The 15,949-nt window shown below is 47.5% G+C and overlaps 1 protein-coding gene across 1 annotated transcript in view; it reads left to right on the top strand.

Annotated features, from left to right (window-relative positions):
• LOC129865007 (SANT and BTB domain regulator of class switch recombination-like) overlaps positions 1-11,658 on the top strand; it is a 29,031-nt gene extending 17,373 nt beyond the window's left edge. Inside the window, 12 exon segments of the mRNA XM_055937398.1 lie at positions 504-656; positions 1,664-1,818; positions 3,648-3,765; positions 4,558-4,590; positions 4,862-4,961; positions 8,410-8,498; positions 8,580-8,608; positions 8,687-8,760; positions 9,058-9,093; positions 9,096-9,133; positions 10,172-10,263; positions 10,362-11,658. Of these exon segments, the coding sequence (XP_055793373.1) occupies positions 504-656; positions 1,664-1,818; positions 3,648-3,765; positions 4,558-4,590; positions 4,862-4,961; positions 8,410-8,498; positions 8,580-8,608; positions 8,687-8,760; positions 9,058-9,093; positions 9,096-9,133; positions 10,172-10,263; positions 10,362-10,398 (954 nt within the window). The 3' untranslated portion in view covers positions 10,399-11,658.
• The last annotated feature ends 4,291 nt before the right edge of the window (positions 11,659-15,949 follow it).

The following is a 15,949-nucleotide window of genomic DNA, read 5'->3' as shown; positions in this document are numbered from 1 at the left end:
GCTCCCACTGCCAATAGGTGGGGGGGGGGGGGCTGTCAACCACCTCACCTGCTCCCACTGCCAACAGGTAGGGTGGGGGGGCTGTCAACCACCTCTCCTGCTCCCACTGCCAACAGGTATGGGGGGGGGCTGTCAACCACCTCACCTGCTCCCACTGCCAACAGGTATGGGGGGGGGGGGCTGTCAACCACCTCACCTGCTCCCACTGCCAACAGGTGGGGGGGTGCTGTCAACCACCTCACCTGCTCCCACTGCCAACAGGTAGGGGGGAGGGGGGGGCTGTCAACCACCTCACCTGACCCCACTGCCAACAGGTATGGGGGGGGGGGCTGTCAACCACCTCACCTGCTCCCACTGCCAACAGGTAGGGGGGGAGGGGGAGGCTGTCAACCACCTCACCTGCTCCAACTGCCAACAGGGGGGGGGGGGTCTGTTTGCGTGTGTGCATGTGCACTCCAGGCATTGTGTAATGCATCCAGACGTGTGTGTGTGTGTGTCTCCAGGCGTTTGTGTGTGCAGAGCTGTCCCACTGTCGATATCACCCAGAGGTTGTGGTGTACCCGGGCATGGGGACAGAGCAGGGCTGGCACGGGACGGGCATCTACCCCTGCTGCAACCAGAGGACACTACGCTTTGACCCCACCGGCATGCCCAAGGTAGGAGCACACTCACACTGACCCCACCGGCATTCCCAAGGTAGAAACACACTGACCCCACCGGCATTCCCAAGGTAGGAACACACTCACACTGACCCCACCGGCATACCCAAGGTAGGAACACACTGACCCCACCGGCATTCCCAAGGTAGGAACACACTCACACTGACCCCACCGGCATTCCCAAGGTAGGAACACACTGACCCCACCGGCATTCCCAAGGTAGGAACACACTGACCCCACCGGCATTCCCAAGGTAGGAACACACTGACCCCACCGGCATTCCCAAGGTAGGAACACACTGACCCCACCGGCATTCCCAAGGTAGGAACACACTGACCCCCACCGGCATTCCCAAGGTAGGAACACACTGACCCCACCGGCATTCCCAAGGTAGGAACACACTAACCCCACCGGCATGCCCAAGGTAGGAACACACTCACACACTGACCCCACCGGCATTCCCAAGGTAGGAACACACTGACCCCACCAGGATTCCCAAGGTAGGAACACACTGACCCCACCGACATGCCCAAGATAGGAACACACTGACCCCACCGGCATTCCCAAGGTAGGAACACACTGACCCCACCGGCATTCCCAAGGTAGGAACACACTGACACACTGACCCCACCAGGAATCCCAAGGTAGGAACACACTGACCCCACCAGGATTCCCAAGGTAGGAACACACTGACCCCACCGACATGCCCAAGATAGGAACACACTGACCCCACCGGCATTCCCAAGGTAGGAACACACTGACCCCACCGGCATTCCCAAGGTAGGAACACACTGACACACTGACCCCACCAGGAATCCCAAGGTAGGAACACACTGACACACTGACCCCACTGGCATTCCCAAGGTAGGAACACACTAACCCCACTGGCATTCCCAAGGTAGTAACACACTGACCCCACCGGCATTCCCAAGGTGGGATCTCACACAATACAGATTTGACACATTTCACACTTGAATCTTGTCAAAACGGTGTGTGTGTCTCAGGGCTGTAAGATGCGGGACCACATAGTGAATGCGTCAGACAGTGGAGACTGTACTGGGGACCACCAGGTAAACTCAGCCCAGACCAGACTACTCAACGACCTGCTACTACACAGAGAGGCAGTGTGTGTCCCCAACACACCCCTACCAGAGACAGGGTAAGAAACTGTGTGTGTGTGTGTCCCCAACACACCCCTACCAGAGACAGGGTAAGAAACTGTGTGTGTGTCCCCAACACACCCCTACCAGAGACAGGGTAAGAAACGGTGTGTGTGTCCCCAACACACCCCTACCAGAGACAGGGTAAGAAACTGTGTGTGTGTCCCCAACACACCCCTACCAGAGACAGGGTAAGAAACTGTGTGTGTACCCAACACACCCCTACCAGAGACAGGGTAAGAAACTGTGTGTGTGTGTGTGTACCCAACACACCCCTACCAGAGACAGGGTAAGAAACTGTGTGTGTGTGTCCCCAACACACCCCTACCAGAGACAGGGTAAGAAACTGTGTGTGTGTGTGTGTACCCAACACACCCCTACCAGAGACAGGGTAAGAAACTGTGTGTGTGTGTCCCCAACACACCCCTACCAGAGACAGGGTAAGAAACTGTGTGTGTGTGTCCCCAACACACCCCTACCAGAGACAGGGTAAGAAACGGTGTGTGTGTCCCCAACACACCCCAACCAGAGACAGGGTAAGAAACTGTGTGTGTGTCCCCAACACACCCCTACCAGAGACAGGGTAAGAAACTGTGTGTGTACCCAACACACCCCTACCAGAGACAGGGTAAGAAACTGTGTGTGTGTACCCAACACACCCCTACCAGAGACAGGGTAAGAAACTGTGTGTGTGTGTGTACCCAACACACCCCTACCAGAGACAGGGTAAGAAACTGTGTGTGTCCCCAACACACCCCTACCAGAGACAGGGTAAGAAACTGTGTGTGTACCCAACACACCCCTACCAGAGACAGGGTAAGAAACTGTGTGTGTACCCAACACACCCCTACCAGAGACAGGGTAAGAAACTGTGTGTGTGTCCCCAACACACCCCTACCAGAGACAGGGTAAGAAACTGTGTGTGTGTGTGTACCCAACACACCCCTACCAGAGACAGGGTAAGAAACTGTGTGTGTGTGTGTGTCCAACACACCCCTACCAGAGACAGGGTAAGAAACTGTGTGTGTGTGTGTCCAACACACCCCTACCAGAGACAGGGTAAGAAACTGTGTGTGTGTGTGTCCAACACACCCCTACCAGAGACAGGGTAAGAAACTGTGTGTGTGTGTGTCCAACACACCCCTACCAGAGACAGGGTAAGAAACTGTGTGTGTGTGTGTGTCCAACACACCCCTACCAGAGACAGGGTAAGAAACTGTGTGTGTGTGTGTCCAACACACCCCTACCAGAGACAGGGTAAGAAACTGTGTGTGTGTGTCCCCAACACACCCCTACCAGAGACAGGGTAAGAAACTGTGTGTGTGTGTCCCCAACACACCCCTACCAGAGACAGGGTAAGAAACTGTGTGTGTGTGTCCCCAACACACCCCTACCAGAGACAGGGTAAGAAACTGTGTGTGTGTGTCCCTAACACACCCCTACCAGAGACAGGGTAAGAAACTGTGTGTGTGTCCCCAACATACCCCTACCAGAGACAGGGTAAGAAACTGTGTGTGTGTGTCCCCAACACACCCCTACCAGAGACAGGGTAAGAAACTGTGTGTGTGTCCCCAACACACCCCTACCAGAGACAGGGTAAGACACTGTGTGTGTGTCCCCAACACACCCCTACCAGAGACAGGGTAAGAAACTGTGTGTGTGTCCCCAACACACCCCTACCAGAGACAGGGTAAGAAACTGTGTGTGTGTCCCCAACACACCCCTACCAGAGACAGGGTAAGAAACTGTGTGTGTATTTTTGTATCTTATGACAGGTTTTGTGTTTAGTGATACTCCCTTGTTCTCTCTCTGTGTATCTATGTGCCAGGCCTGTAGACTCCCCCTCCAGTGGTTCAGAGAGGGGGGAGAGAGGGGAGAGAGGGGAGCGGGTACTGGACTGTGACATCCTGGTAGAGCCGGGGCTTCAGAGAGTAGAGGGCACCACCGTGAGTTTACAACTTATTTATTTATTTATTTATCCAGGCAAGTTAATTGAGGTCAAATTCATACTCACAAGTAGAATGATACGTTTTTAGGAACTTTAGTGGGTTTGCTCAAATGTGTTATTTACAATGGCAACCAGACCTCCATGATATACCTATCTGGCTACACATCTGTCTACTAACTACAGAACATCTGATTTTAAACCTAACCTTAACCACACTGCTAACCCTAATGCCTAACCCTAACCACACTGCTAACCCTAATGCCTAACCTAAACCACACTGCTAACTCTAATGCATAATCAAACAAAACCTTAAATAAGACCAAAAAGCACATTTTTGTTTTAAAGAATTTTTACGATATAGACAATTTTGACTTTGCGGCTGGCCCATCTTCGGAAATCACTCAGTTCTGCCTCCAGGGCAAGATTGATGACAATTAACGTCGACCTGCACTTGATTTGTGGAGTCATAGATATGCCTATAGTCTAACTCAACCTGTTTCAAATAGACTATAGTCTAACTCAACCTGTTTCAAATAGACTATAGTCTAACTCAACCTGTTTCAAATAGACTATAGTCTAACTCAACCTATTTCAAATAGACTATAGTCTTACTCAACCTGTTTCAAATAGACTATAGTCTAACTCAACCTATTTCAAATAGACTATAGTCTTACTCAACCTGTTTCAAATAGACTATAGTCTAACTCAACCTGTTTCAAATAGACTATAGTCTAACTCAACCTGTTTCAAATGGACTATAGTCTAACTAACTCAACCTATTGCTTTGCAGTTTTCCCTGTTGAAAAACTGGAGCCGGCAACTGGTATGATCAACGTTTATTGTTTCCAAATGTAATTGTGCTGCAGTGTGTGTGTCCGTGTCTGTATACGTGTGTTTGTGTGTGTGTATGACGTGACATTACAGTAGTGACATAGTATACCTTTGTACCACCAGAAGCCTGAGGGCCAGTCTGTTTGTGCTACCATGCCAACTCCTCATGCTTAGTTAATGAGCAGTGGTGTTAGGCTGGACACCAAACAGATCTGGGACCAGCTTATCTAAACCCTGATATGCCCTCCTCTGCCCTGTGTCAGAGGCAGCAGACGCTGCTTTCTGAGGATGAGGAGTATACCACGGGGTCAGAGGTCACTGAGGATGAGGTGGGAGATGAAGAGGAGGCCAGCAAGAAACAAGGTAGAGTAATTAGGCTCTCTGATTGGTTTATACTCTAATTGGAAAAACTGTATGGCTGAGAGGGATGAGGCAAAGGGAATAGCAAATATGTCTGACAACACAGCAGAGTGGTAAACATACATTAAATATAGAAATCACATAACTAAAAGAAGAAACTATACTATGAAAAAAAAGAAGCTCTGGAGTACATTTTAATGAAATTCTAGGCAAAAAAGCAAACTCATCTGTCATTGAGGCAGAGGACTTGTTCATAACAAAACCCTTTAATATTACCGACCACAATAACTTTTTTGTTGACACGATTAGCAAATTTAGGCCTGACATGCAAATAACAAATGCTGAGCCTTCATATTCATCATAATGGACCAAGTATTGAAAGACAAGCACTGTAGTGTAGAGTTCCACAAAGTGGGTGTGGAAGAGGTGAACAAAATGGCTGCTAATCTATAAATACGGACAAACCACCTGGTACCGACAACCTGGATGGTAAATTGCTAAGATTTGTAGTGGAATACATTGTGACTCCTGTTGGCCACATCTTCAATTTAAGCTTAGAAGACGGTGTGCCCTCAGACATGGAGGGGAGGGCAAAGGTCATTCAGCTACCCAAGAACAGCAGAGCACCCTTTAAATGGTTCAGACAGCCGACCAATCAGTCTGTTAAAAAGTGCTTAGTAAACCTTTGGAAAAATTTGTGTTTGGTCGAAAACTAATTACCAACAGACTTTCAGCATGCTTATAGGGAAGGGTACTCAACATGCTTGGCACTGACACAAATTACTGATGCTTGGCTGAAATAAATTGATAGTAAGAAGATTGTGGGAGCTGCTCTGTTAGACTTCAGTGCAGCTTTTGATGTCATTGATCGTAACCTATTGCTGAAAAAAACCTAGGTGTCATGGATTTGCATCCTCTGCCTTATTATGGATTGAGACTTACCTGTCTAATAGAACACAGAGTTACCTGTCTAATAGAACACAGAGTTACCTGTCACAGAGTTACCCGTCGAATAGAACACAGAGTTACCCGTCGAATAGAACACAGAGTTACCCGTCGAATAGAACACAGAGTTACCCGTCGAATAGAACACAGAGTTACCCGTCGAATAGAACACAGAGTTACCCGTCGAATAGAACACAGAGTTACCCGTCGAATAGAACACAGAGTTACCCGTCGAATAGAACACAGAGTTACCCGTCGAATAGAACACAGAGTTACCCGTCGAATAGAACACAGAGTTACCCGTCGAATAGAACACAGAGTTACCCGTCGAATAGAACACAGAGTTACCCGTCGAATAGAACACAGAGTTACCCGTCGAATAGAACACAGAGTTACCCGTCGAATAGAACACAGAGTTACCCGTCGAATAGAACACAGAGTTACCCGTCGAATAGAACACAGAGTTACCCGTCGAATAGAACACAGAGTTACCCGTCGAATAGAACACAGAGTTACCCGTCGAATAGAACACAGAGTTACCCGTCGAATAGAACACAGAGTTACCCGTCGAATAGAACACAGAGTTACCCGTCGAATAGAACACAGAGTTACCCGTCGAATAGAACACAGAGTTACCCGTCGAATAGAACACAGAGTTACCCGTCGAATAGAACACAGAGTTACCCGTCGAATAGAACACAGAGTTACCCGTCGAATAGAACACAGAGTTACCCGTCGAATAGAACACAGAGTTACCCGTCGAATAGAACACAGAGTTACCCGTCGAATAGAACACAGAGTTACCCGTCGAATAGAACACAGAGTTACCCGTCGAATAGAACACAGAGTTACCCGTCGAATAGAACACAGAGTTACCCGTCGAATAGAACACAGAGTTACCCGTCGAATAGAACACAGAGTTACCCGTCGAATAGAACACAGAGTTACCCGTCGAATAGAACACAGAGTTACCCGTCGAATAGAACACAGAGTTACCCGTCGAATAGAACACAGAGTTACCCGTCGAATAGAACAGAGTTTTCGTTAATGGTAGCCTCTCTCATGCAAATTCAGTTGATTGTGGTGTTCCGCAGGGCAGCCGACTAAGGCCATTATTGTTTTCCTTTTTTTACTAATGACCTTCCACTGACTTTGAATAAAGCCTGTGTGTCTATGTACGCTGACGACTCAACTGTATACACGTCGGCTGCAACAGTAGAATAAATAACTGACACCCTGAACATAGAGCTCCAGTTAGTTTTAGAATGGGTAACTAGCAATAGGCTGGTGCTAAATATAAACAAATATGTAAAGCATCGTTTTTGGGACAAATCACTCAACGCTAAACCTCATTTAGATCTATTATTGAATAATGTGGTGATTTAGCAAGTTAAGGAGACTAAACTGCTGGGTGTCACTCTAGATAGCAAGCTGTCATCAAAACATATAGACTCAATGGTTGCTAAAATGGGAAGAGGTCTCCGTGATTGGGCGTTGCTCTGCCTTCTGGATATCTGTCGACCAGACAGGTCCTACAGGCCCCAGTTTTGTTACATCTGGACTCCTGCCCAGCCGTGTGGTCATGTGCGGCAGAGAAGGACAATGGTCAGTTGCAGTTGGTCCAAAACAAAACAGCAAGTATCGCACTTTGATGTACACGGAGGGAAAGTGGCAAACATGTTACTGCCAATCTCTCCTGGCTCATAGTAGAGGAGAGATTGACTGCATCACCATTGGTCTTTGTGAGACGTGTTGAAGGTACAGAACTGTCTGTTCAAGCAGTTGGTCACACAGTTCAGACACTCATCGGTACAACACAAGACATGCAGCCAGAGATCTCTTCACAGTCCCCAGGTCCAGAACAGAAGCTGGGAAACACACAGTATTAAATAGAGCCATGACTACATGGAACTCTCTGGTAACCCAGGTAACTCAAGCTAGCAATGAAACCAGATTCAAACCCTGATTTAAAGAACCCCTTACATCACAAAGGGACAGTGAGGAGACACAGCCATGGTATGTTACTGATTCTATTGTATTATAATTGCACTGTACTATGTATTAGACCTAGATATGGTGTGTATGTACTGATATGTAGACTGTGTGTGATGTTTTAAATGTAGTTCAGTCCTTCACTAATAATGTTCTGTATTATGTCATGTTTCATGTGGACACCAGGAAGAGTAGCTGCTGCTTTGGCAGCGCCTAATGGGATCCTAATAAATGGCAATTACCAAAGAGGCTTTGAAACGGGGGGGGGATTTCAATTGCATTTTCTTGATTCCTTGTGAGGGACCAGAGGGGAGGGACCTCTGACCTCATCTAATGGGTTTTGAGAAGGAGGCAAGGATGCAAGGAATCAAATCGAAATTCTCCCTATGTCATAAGACCACACTTTGATGTCTGTCTGCAGCTATGAGCTATCAGTTGTAATTGAATCATAAATGTATGTGTACACTGCTTATGGTTGTAACAACATAGGGGTTTTCTATGTGTTCATTGTTAGCTGCTAAGAAGGCCAAGAAGTTGAGCAAACCTTTGAAGAGGCAGATGTCTTCACCTAATTTCCATCGCAAAGAGAAAGCAGTGGAGAAAGTGAGTGTGCTTCACTCGTTTACCTGAGACTTAAATAATTCCAATTTTCTTACTTTTCCAAATTCTGTTGGTTGTTTACAGACCCCTTCGAGGGACAACACTCCATTCAGGTGAGCTCAACTTCGTCAACTACATGCTTCTTCATCTATTTCACCGCTGTATCTGTTTGAAATGGTTTGTGTTTCCAGAGTGAGTGCCCAGAAGAGTAAATGGGACAGCTCTCGCTCCATCCGCTACAACCAAGATGCCCAAAGAGAGGAAGGTAACACAGGCCTCAGTTAACTTAGTGTGGATGTGTTACGATAGATGTGTGTATTCTAATTGTCCTCTCCCTTCCCCTCCCTCCCTCCCTCCCTCCCCCCCCTCTTCTCCTCTCTCTCCCTCTCCCCCTCCCTCCCTCCCTCCCCCCCTTCCCCTCTCTCTCCCTCCCCCTCCCTCCCCCTCCCTCCCCCTCCCTTCCCCTCTCTCTCCCCCTCCCTCCCTCTCTCTCTCCCTCTCCCCCTCCCTTCCCCTCTCTCTCCCCCTCCCTTCCCCTCTCTCTCCCCCCCTCCCCCCCCAGACCAGCGGCGTATGGTGGAGATCATTGGTCATCTGACTAAGATCAGGAACAGAGAAAGTCCAAGGACACTAAAGAGGTGTGTTTTACTGAGTCGATTACACCTTTATTTTTAGCAGGGGATAAAACACTAGAGCGTTGAAACATGAAACTTCATTTACATTGTGTGTGTATAATGTGGTTGTCACTGGCGTACCACCACCCCCCCGTTGTGGTTGTCACTGGCGTACCACCACCCCCCCGTTGTGGTTGTCACTGGCGTACCACCACCCCCCCGTTGTGGTTGTCACTGGCGTACCCCCCCGTTGTGGTTGTCACTGGCGTACCACCACCCCCCCGTTGTGGTTGTCACTGGCGTACCCCCCCGTTGTGGTTGTCACTGGCGTACCACCCCCCCCCCCCCGTTGTGGTTGTCACTGGTGTACCCCCCCCCCCCCCCCCCCCCCCTGTTGTGGTTTTCACTGGTGTACCCCTCCCCCCCCCCGTTGTGGTTGTCACTGGCGTACCAACACCCCCCCGTTGTGGTTGTCACTAGCGTACCACCCTCCCCCCCGTTGTGGTTGTCACTAGCGTACCACCCTCCCCCCCGTTGTGGTTGTCACTAGCGTACCACCCTCCCCCCCCGTTGTGGTTGTCACTAGCGTACCACCCTCCCCCCCGTTGTGGTCGTCACTGGCGTACCGCCACCCCCCCCGTTGTGGTTGTCACTGGCGTACCAACACCCCCCCCGTTGTGGTTGTCACTAGCGTACCACCCTCCCCCCCGTTGTGGTTGTCACTAGCGTACCACCCTCCCCCCCGTTGTGGTTGTCACTGGCGTACCGCCACCCCCCCGTTGTGGTTGTCACTGGCGTACCAACACCCCCCCGTTGTGGTTGTCACTGGCGTACCAACACCCCCCCCCGTTGTGGTTGTCACTGGCGTACCAACACCCCCCCCCCCCCCCCCCCCCCCGTTGGGGTTGTCACTGGCGTACCACCCTTCCCCCCCGTTGGGGTTGTCACTGGCGTACCACCAACCCCCCCCCCGTTGTGGTTGTCACTGGCGTACCACCACCCCCACCCCCCCCCCGTTGTGGTTGTCACTGGTTGTATAATGTGTGGTTGTGGTTGTTCCAGCGTGCAGCAGGGATCTACTCCAGGCTAGAGGCCCAGTTCAAGTCCTCCTCCCAGGCCAGTGGACGACAGAGTGGCCCTGAGAAAACCCTCAGGTATGTATACATACACACACACATTGTCTCCCCCTACCCTCCTCTGTCTGTCTCCCCCTTTTCTGAATTAGTTGTACCCCCTTTCTGTCTTCTTTCAGAGGGAAGCCACGCTTCAGCCAAGCTCGGACCACATAGATACTGGAACAGGAAGAGGGAGGAAGAGGGAGGAAGAGCGGAGGACCACATAGATACTGGAACGAGAAGAGGGAGGAAGACAGGAGGAAGAGCGGAGGACCACATAGATACTGGAACGAGAAGAGGGAGGAAGAGCGGAGGACCACATAGATACTGGAACGAGAAGAGGGAGGAAGACAGGAGGAAGAGCGGAGGACCACATAGATACTGGAACGAGAAGAGGGAGGAAGAGCGGAGGACCACATAGATACTGGAACGAGAAGAGGGAGGAAGAGGGAGGAAGAGCGGAGAACCACATAGATACTGGAACGAGAAGAGGGAGGAAGACAGGAGGAAGAGCGGAGGACCACATAGATACTGGAACGAGAAGAGGGAGGAAGACGGGAGGAAGAGCGGAGGACCACATAGATACTGGAACGAGAAGAGGGAGGAAGAGCGGAGGACCACATAGATACTGGAACGAGAAGAGGGAGGAAGACAGGAGGAAGAGCGGAGGACCACATAGATACTGGAACGAGAAGAGGGAGGAAGACAGGAGGAAGAGCGGAGGACCACATAGATACTGGAACGAGAAGAGGGAGGAAGACAGGAGGAAGAGAGGGAGGAAGAGAGAGATCCTCATGTGAGAACTCAGTGGATCAAACTGACCCAAATGGGTCCTGGCAACCTGGCAGCAGCTAAACCTCTCAACCCCACCTTGCTTGCTCCACTGTGCCCCTGGTAATATTTGTGCCTGTATTCATAACGAGCCTAAGAGTAGGAGTGCTGATCTGGGATCAGTTTGTCTTTTTAGAACATACTTTAGAACATACTGAGTGGACAGGGGAGACCTGATCCTAGATCAGCCCTCCTACTCTGAGACACTTGATAAATACAGGCCCTGGTCCTGCATTGGTTGTCTTTAGTTCAGGAGGCCTGGTTTTGCCGTAGGGCTTTGTAGCCCACTTAGAACCCAGTCCAGCCCGTCTGACTCTGGTGACTTTGTAACGATCACATCTCCTACCTCCCATTAACTGTATATTACAATGCAATAGGTCACCTAGCTCTAAACCTGTATGCCATAGAATATAATATACTTTAACATAGAAGCTACCTTGTGGTGAGTAATAGGAGTGGTTAGCAGTAGGTAGAGGATGGTGAATGAAATGCCCGTTGTTTCTATTTCTATATCTGTCTGTGTTGGCAGTATCGCACAGTACTGGGACTAAGAGGACATGGGTGGACTAGGCAGTCAGAAATAAAAGTTACATTCCCACCATTTATCTGTGCCTGAGCTTCTTTTCTGTGTCTTGCATGAGGGTGCAGGTACATGTGGGGCATTTTGTTCAGTTCAACTACTCTCCATTAGATGTCATTATAATATCACAGAAGGAAAATCAATCAGTTATTCTTTGTTTGTGGTAAGTTTCTGTACACAGGTAATTATAGTGGGTTCCCGAGTGATGCAGCGGTCTGAGGCACTGCATCTTAGTGCTAGAGGCATCACTACAGATCCTGGTTCGATTCCAAGCTGTATCACAACCGACCGTGATTGGGAGTCCCATAGGGCGGCGCACAATTGACTCAGCGTCGTCTGGGTTATGGTTTGGTCGCGGTAGGCCGTCAGTTAATTGTTCGTGGTAAATTCTGTGCACTGGTTATTATTAAAATGCCATTATTGTCCATTAGATGGCAGCCTTGTCTTTCACATGGACTACAGAACAGTTTCTGCCTGTCAAATCCACTTTACCCCACTGACTCCACCAAGGACACCCACCTCACCTAGATTGCATGACATTGTTTTACTATTGTTTGTGCTGTTCACTCTGGCTGTCTTGCCCTCAGAGAAAGAAAATGATCAAATATGGGCTTTTGATCAGAAGGGTACCGCATATTATTCAAATCTCTAGGTCTTTTATTTAACGAGGCAAGTCAAGGTTTAAATCGCAATATCTACTAAGTGAACATATGGAGTTGTTTTAAGATGGTTTAAAATGGATCATTTAGCCATTTGATTTGGAATTTTAGGATGAATATATTTCAAAAAAATAATTTAATGAAACATTGAATTTAGCCTTTACTGCTATAGCCAATAGAAACGCAATGAGTAACACATTTGTACGTGGCAACACAGACAGTCCAAATGTATAATCAGGTTGAAGTGTCTGTCCTTTATCCCCGAGAGAGAAGAAGACACTGGGAAATAAAACAAGTACAGTGAGGGAAAAAAGTATTTGATCCCCTGCTGATTTTGTACGTTTGCCCACTGACAAAGAAATTATCAGTCTATAATTTTAATGGTAGGTTTATTTGAACAGTGAGAGACAGAATAACAAAAAAATCCAGAAAAACACATGTCAAAAATTGTATAAATTGATTTGCATTTTAATGAGGGAAATTAAGTTTTGGTCACGTTGTTTATATTAGTTTGTCACGCAAACGGTTGGTTCGGGTTTTATAGACAATTTCGTGACGATTTTCTTTTCCGGATCCTCTCATTTGTAGAAAAAGACTGCTTGTTATTGAATAGCCGCAAACTTTATATCGTCCTAAAGAGGAGATTGAGTTGCAGCCACTACAAGAAACTGCAAATCTAGTATAAAAACACCCGGAGCTATTCAATATTTTAAATGACGTCACCAAGTGACCCACGGGTGCGTCGATCTACTATCGGGTTTTTAAAAGTTGTTCTTCGAAAGACGAGGCGGGGTGAGTAAAAATAGGAACACCTGGGCATGAGTTTGTGTGGGGGTTCATTCTCTCCTCCCCCCTCCCATACAGTATGGGCATTGGGGTCTCTCTTACGCTCTTTCTCCGTCATGTGGCTGGCCAGCTGGGTGGTTTGCGTAAGTAACAGGCTTCCTCCACAACTCTGAGAAGTCTATATTTATAACCTCAGCATGGAGCCATGTGCGGGGGGGGGGGGGGGGGGGGGGGGGCTAGGATTCTGTACCAAATGGCACCCTTTTCCTTACAACAGTGCACTATATAGGGATTAGGATGCCATTTGGAGTGTATCTGGACCCCTGCCCAGCCGTGCTGTGAGCTCTTCAAAAGGGAAGCCATACCAGGGCTATGGCTCACTGGAAGCAGAGCTGGGTTCAAATAATACTCAACATCTTTCAAAAGCGTTTGCTCTAGTCTTCCTGGAGTGCCAGATGGGCAGCGTTTGCACTTTTTAAACTATTTCATTGGTTCCATTAAGCCAGGCAAGCTCAATCAAGCACCTATACAGTATTTCAAATGATTTTGAATAGTATTTGAACCCAGGTTTGTTCCCTGGAAGTGGGTCATAGGGGAGAGGGTCTCTGGTTGCCCCCAGAGAACTGCCCCCTGTGTGAGATGGGGTCTCTGGTTACCCCCAGAGAACTGCCCCCTGTGTGAGATGGGTTTAATGATCATTTCAGCACAAGCTCTGCGTTCATGAATTATTACCGAAAAGTTGCATGGCTGACTTCATCACTAAACAACACATGGCTGACTTCATCACTAAACAAAACATGGCTGACTTCATCACTAAACAAAACATGGCTGACTTCATCACTAAACAAAACATGGCTGACTTCATCTCTAAACAAAACATGGCTGACTTCATCACTAAACAACACACGGCTGACTTCATCACTAGACAACACACGGCTGACTTCATCACTAAACATGGCTGACTTCATCACTAGACAACATGGCTGACTTCATCACTAAACAACACGCGGCTGACTATATCACTAAACATGGCTGACTTCATCACTAAACATAGCTGACTTCATCACTAAACAAAACATGGCTGACTTCATCACTAAACAAAACATGGCTGACTTCATCACTAAACATGGCTGACTTCATCACTAAACAACACATGGCTGACTTCATCACTAAACAAAACATGGCTGACTTCATCACTAAACAAAACATGACTGACTTAATCACTAAACATAGCTGACTTCATCACTACACAAAACATGGCTGACTTCATCACTAAACAAAACATGGCTGACTTCATCACCAAACAACACGCGGCTGACTTCATCACTACACAAAACATGGCTGACTTCATCACTACACAAAACATGGCTGACTTCATCACTAAACAACACATGGCTGACTTCATCACTAAACAAAACATGGCTGACTTCATCACTAAACAAAACATGGCTGACTTCATCACTAAACAAAACATGGCTGACTTCATCACTAAACAAAACATGGCTGACTTCATCACTAAACAAAACATGGCTGACTTCATCACTAAACAACACACGGCTGACTTCATCACTAGACAACACACGGCTGACTTCATCACTAAACATGGCTGACTTCATCACTAGACAACATGGCTGACTTCATCACTAGACAACATGGCTGACTTCATCACTAAACAACACGCGGCTGACTATATCACTAAACATGGCTGACTTCATCACTAAACATAGCTGACTTCATCACTAAACAAAACATGGCTGACTTCATCACTAAACAAAACATGGCTGACTTCATCACTAAACATGGCTGACTTCATCACTAAACAACACATGGCTGACTTCATCACTAAACAAAACATGGCTGACTTCATCACTAAACAAAACATGGCTGACTTCATCACTAAACATAGCTGACTTCATCACTACACAAAACATGGCTGACTTCATCACTAAACAAAACATGGCTGACTTCATCACTAAACAAAACATGGCTGACTTCATCACCAAACAACACGCGGCTGACTTCATCACTACACAAAACATGGCTGACTTCATCACTACACAAAACATGGCTGACTTCATCACTAAACAACATGGCTGACTTCATCACTAAACAAAACATGGCTGACTTCATCACTAAACAAAACATGGCTGACTTCATCACTAAACAAAACATGGCTGACTTCATCACTAAACAAAACATGGCTGACTTCATCACTAAACAACACATGGCTGACTTCATCACTAAACAACACATGGCTGACTTCATCACTAAACAAAACATGGCTGACTTCATCACTAAACAAAACATGGCTGACTTCATCACTAAACAAAACATGGCTGACTTCATCACTAAACATGGCTGACTTCATCACTAAACAACACGCGGCTGACTTCATCACCAAACAACACGCGGCTGACTTCATCACTACACAAAACATGGCTGACTTCATCACTAAACAAAACATGGCTGACTTCATCACTAAACAAAACATGGCTGACTTCATCACTAAACAAAACATGGCTGACTTCATCACTAAACAACACACGGCTGACTTCATCACTAGACAACACACGGCTGACTTCATCACTAAACATGGCTGACTTCATCACTAGACAACATGGCTGACTTCATCACTAAACAACACGCGGCTGACTATATCACTAAACATGGCTGACTTCATCACTAAACATAGCTGACTTCATCACTAAACAAAACATGGCTGACTTCATCACTAAACAAAACATGGCTGACTTCATCACTAAACATGGCTGACTTCATCACTAAACAACACATGGCTGACTTCATCACTAAACAAAACATGGCTGACTTCATCACTAAACAAAACATGACTGACTTAATCACTAAACAT

Source organism: Salvelinus fontinalis, chromosome 1, assembly GCF_029448725.1.
Source record: "Salvelinus fontinalis isolate EN_2023a chromosome 1, ASM2944872v1, whole genome shotgun sequence".
In the NCBI taxonomy this organism is placed as follows: Eukaryota; Metazoa; Chordata; class Actinopteri; order Salmoniformes; family Salmonidae; genus Salvelinus; species Salvelinus fontinalis.
The sequence above is the reverse complement of the archived record's forward strand: the minus strand, read 5'-3'. Positions and strand labels throughout refer to the sequence as shown.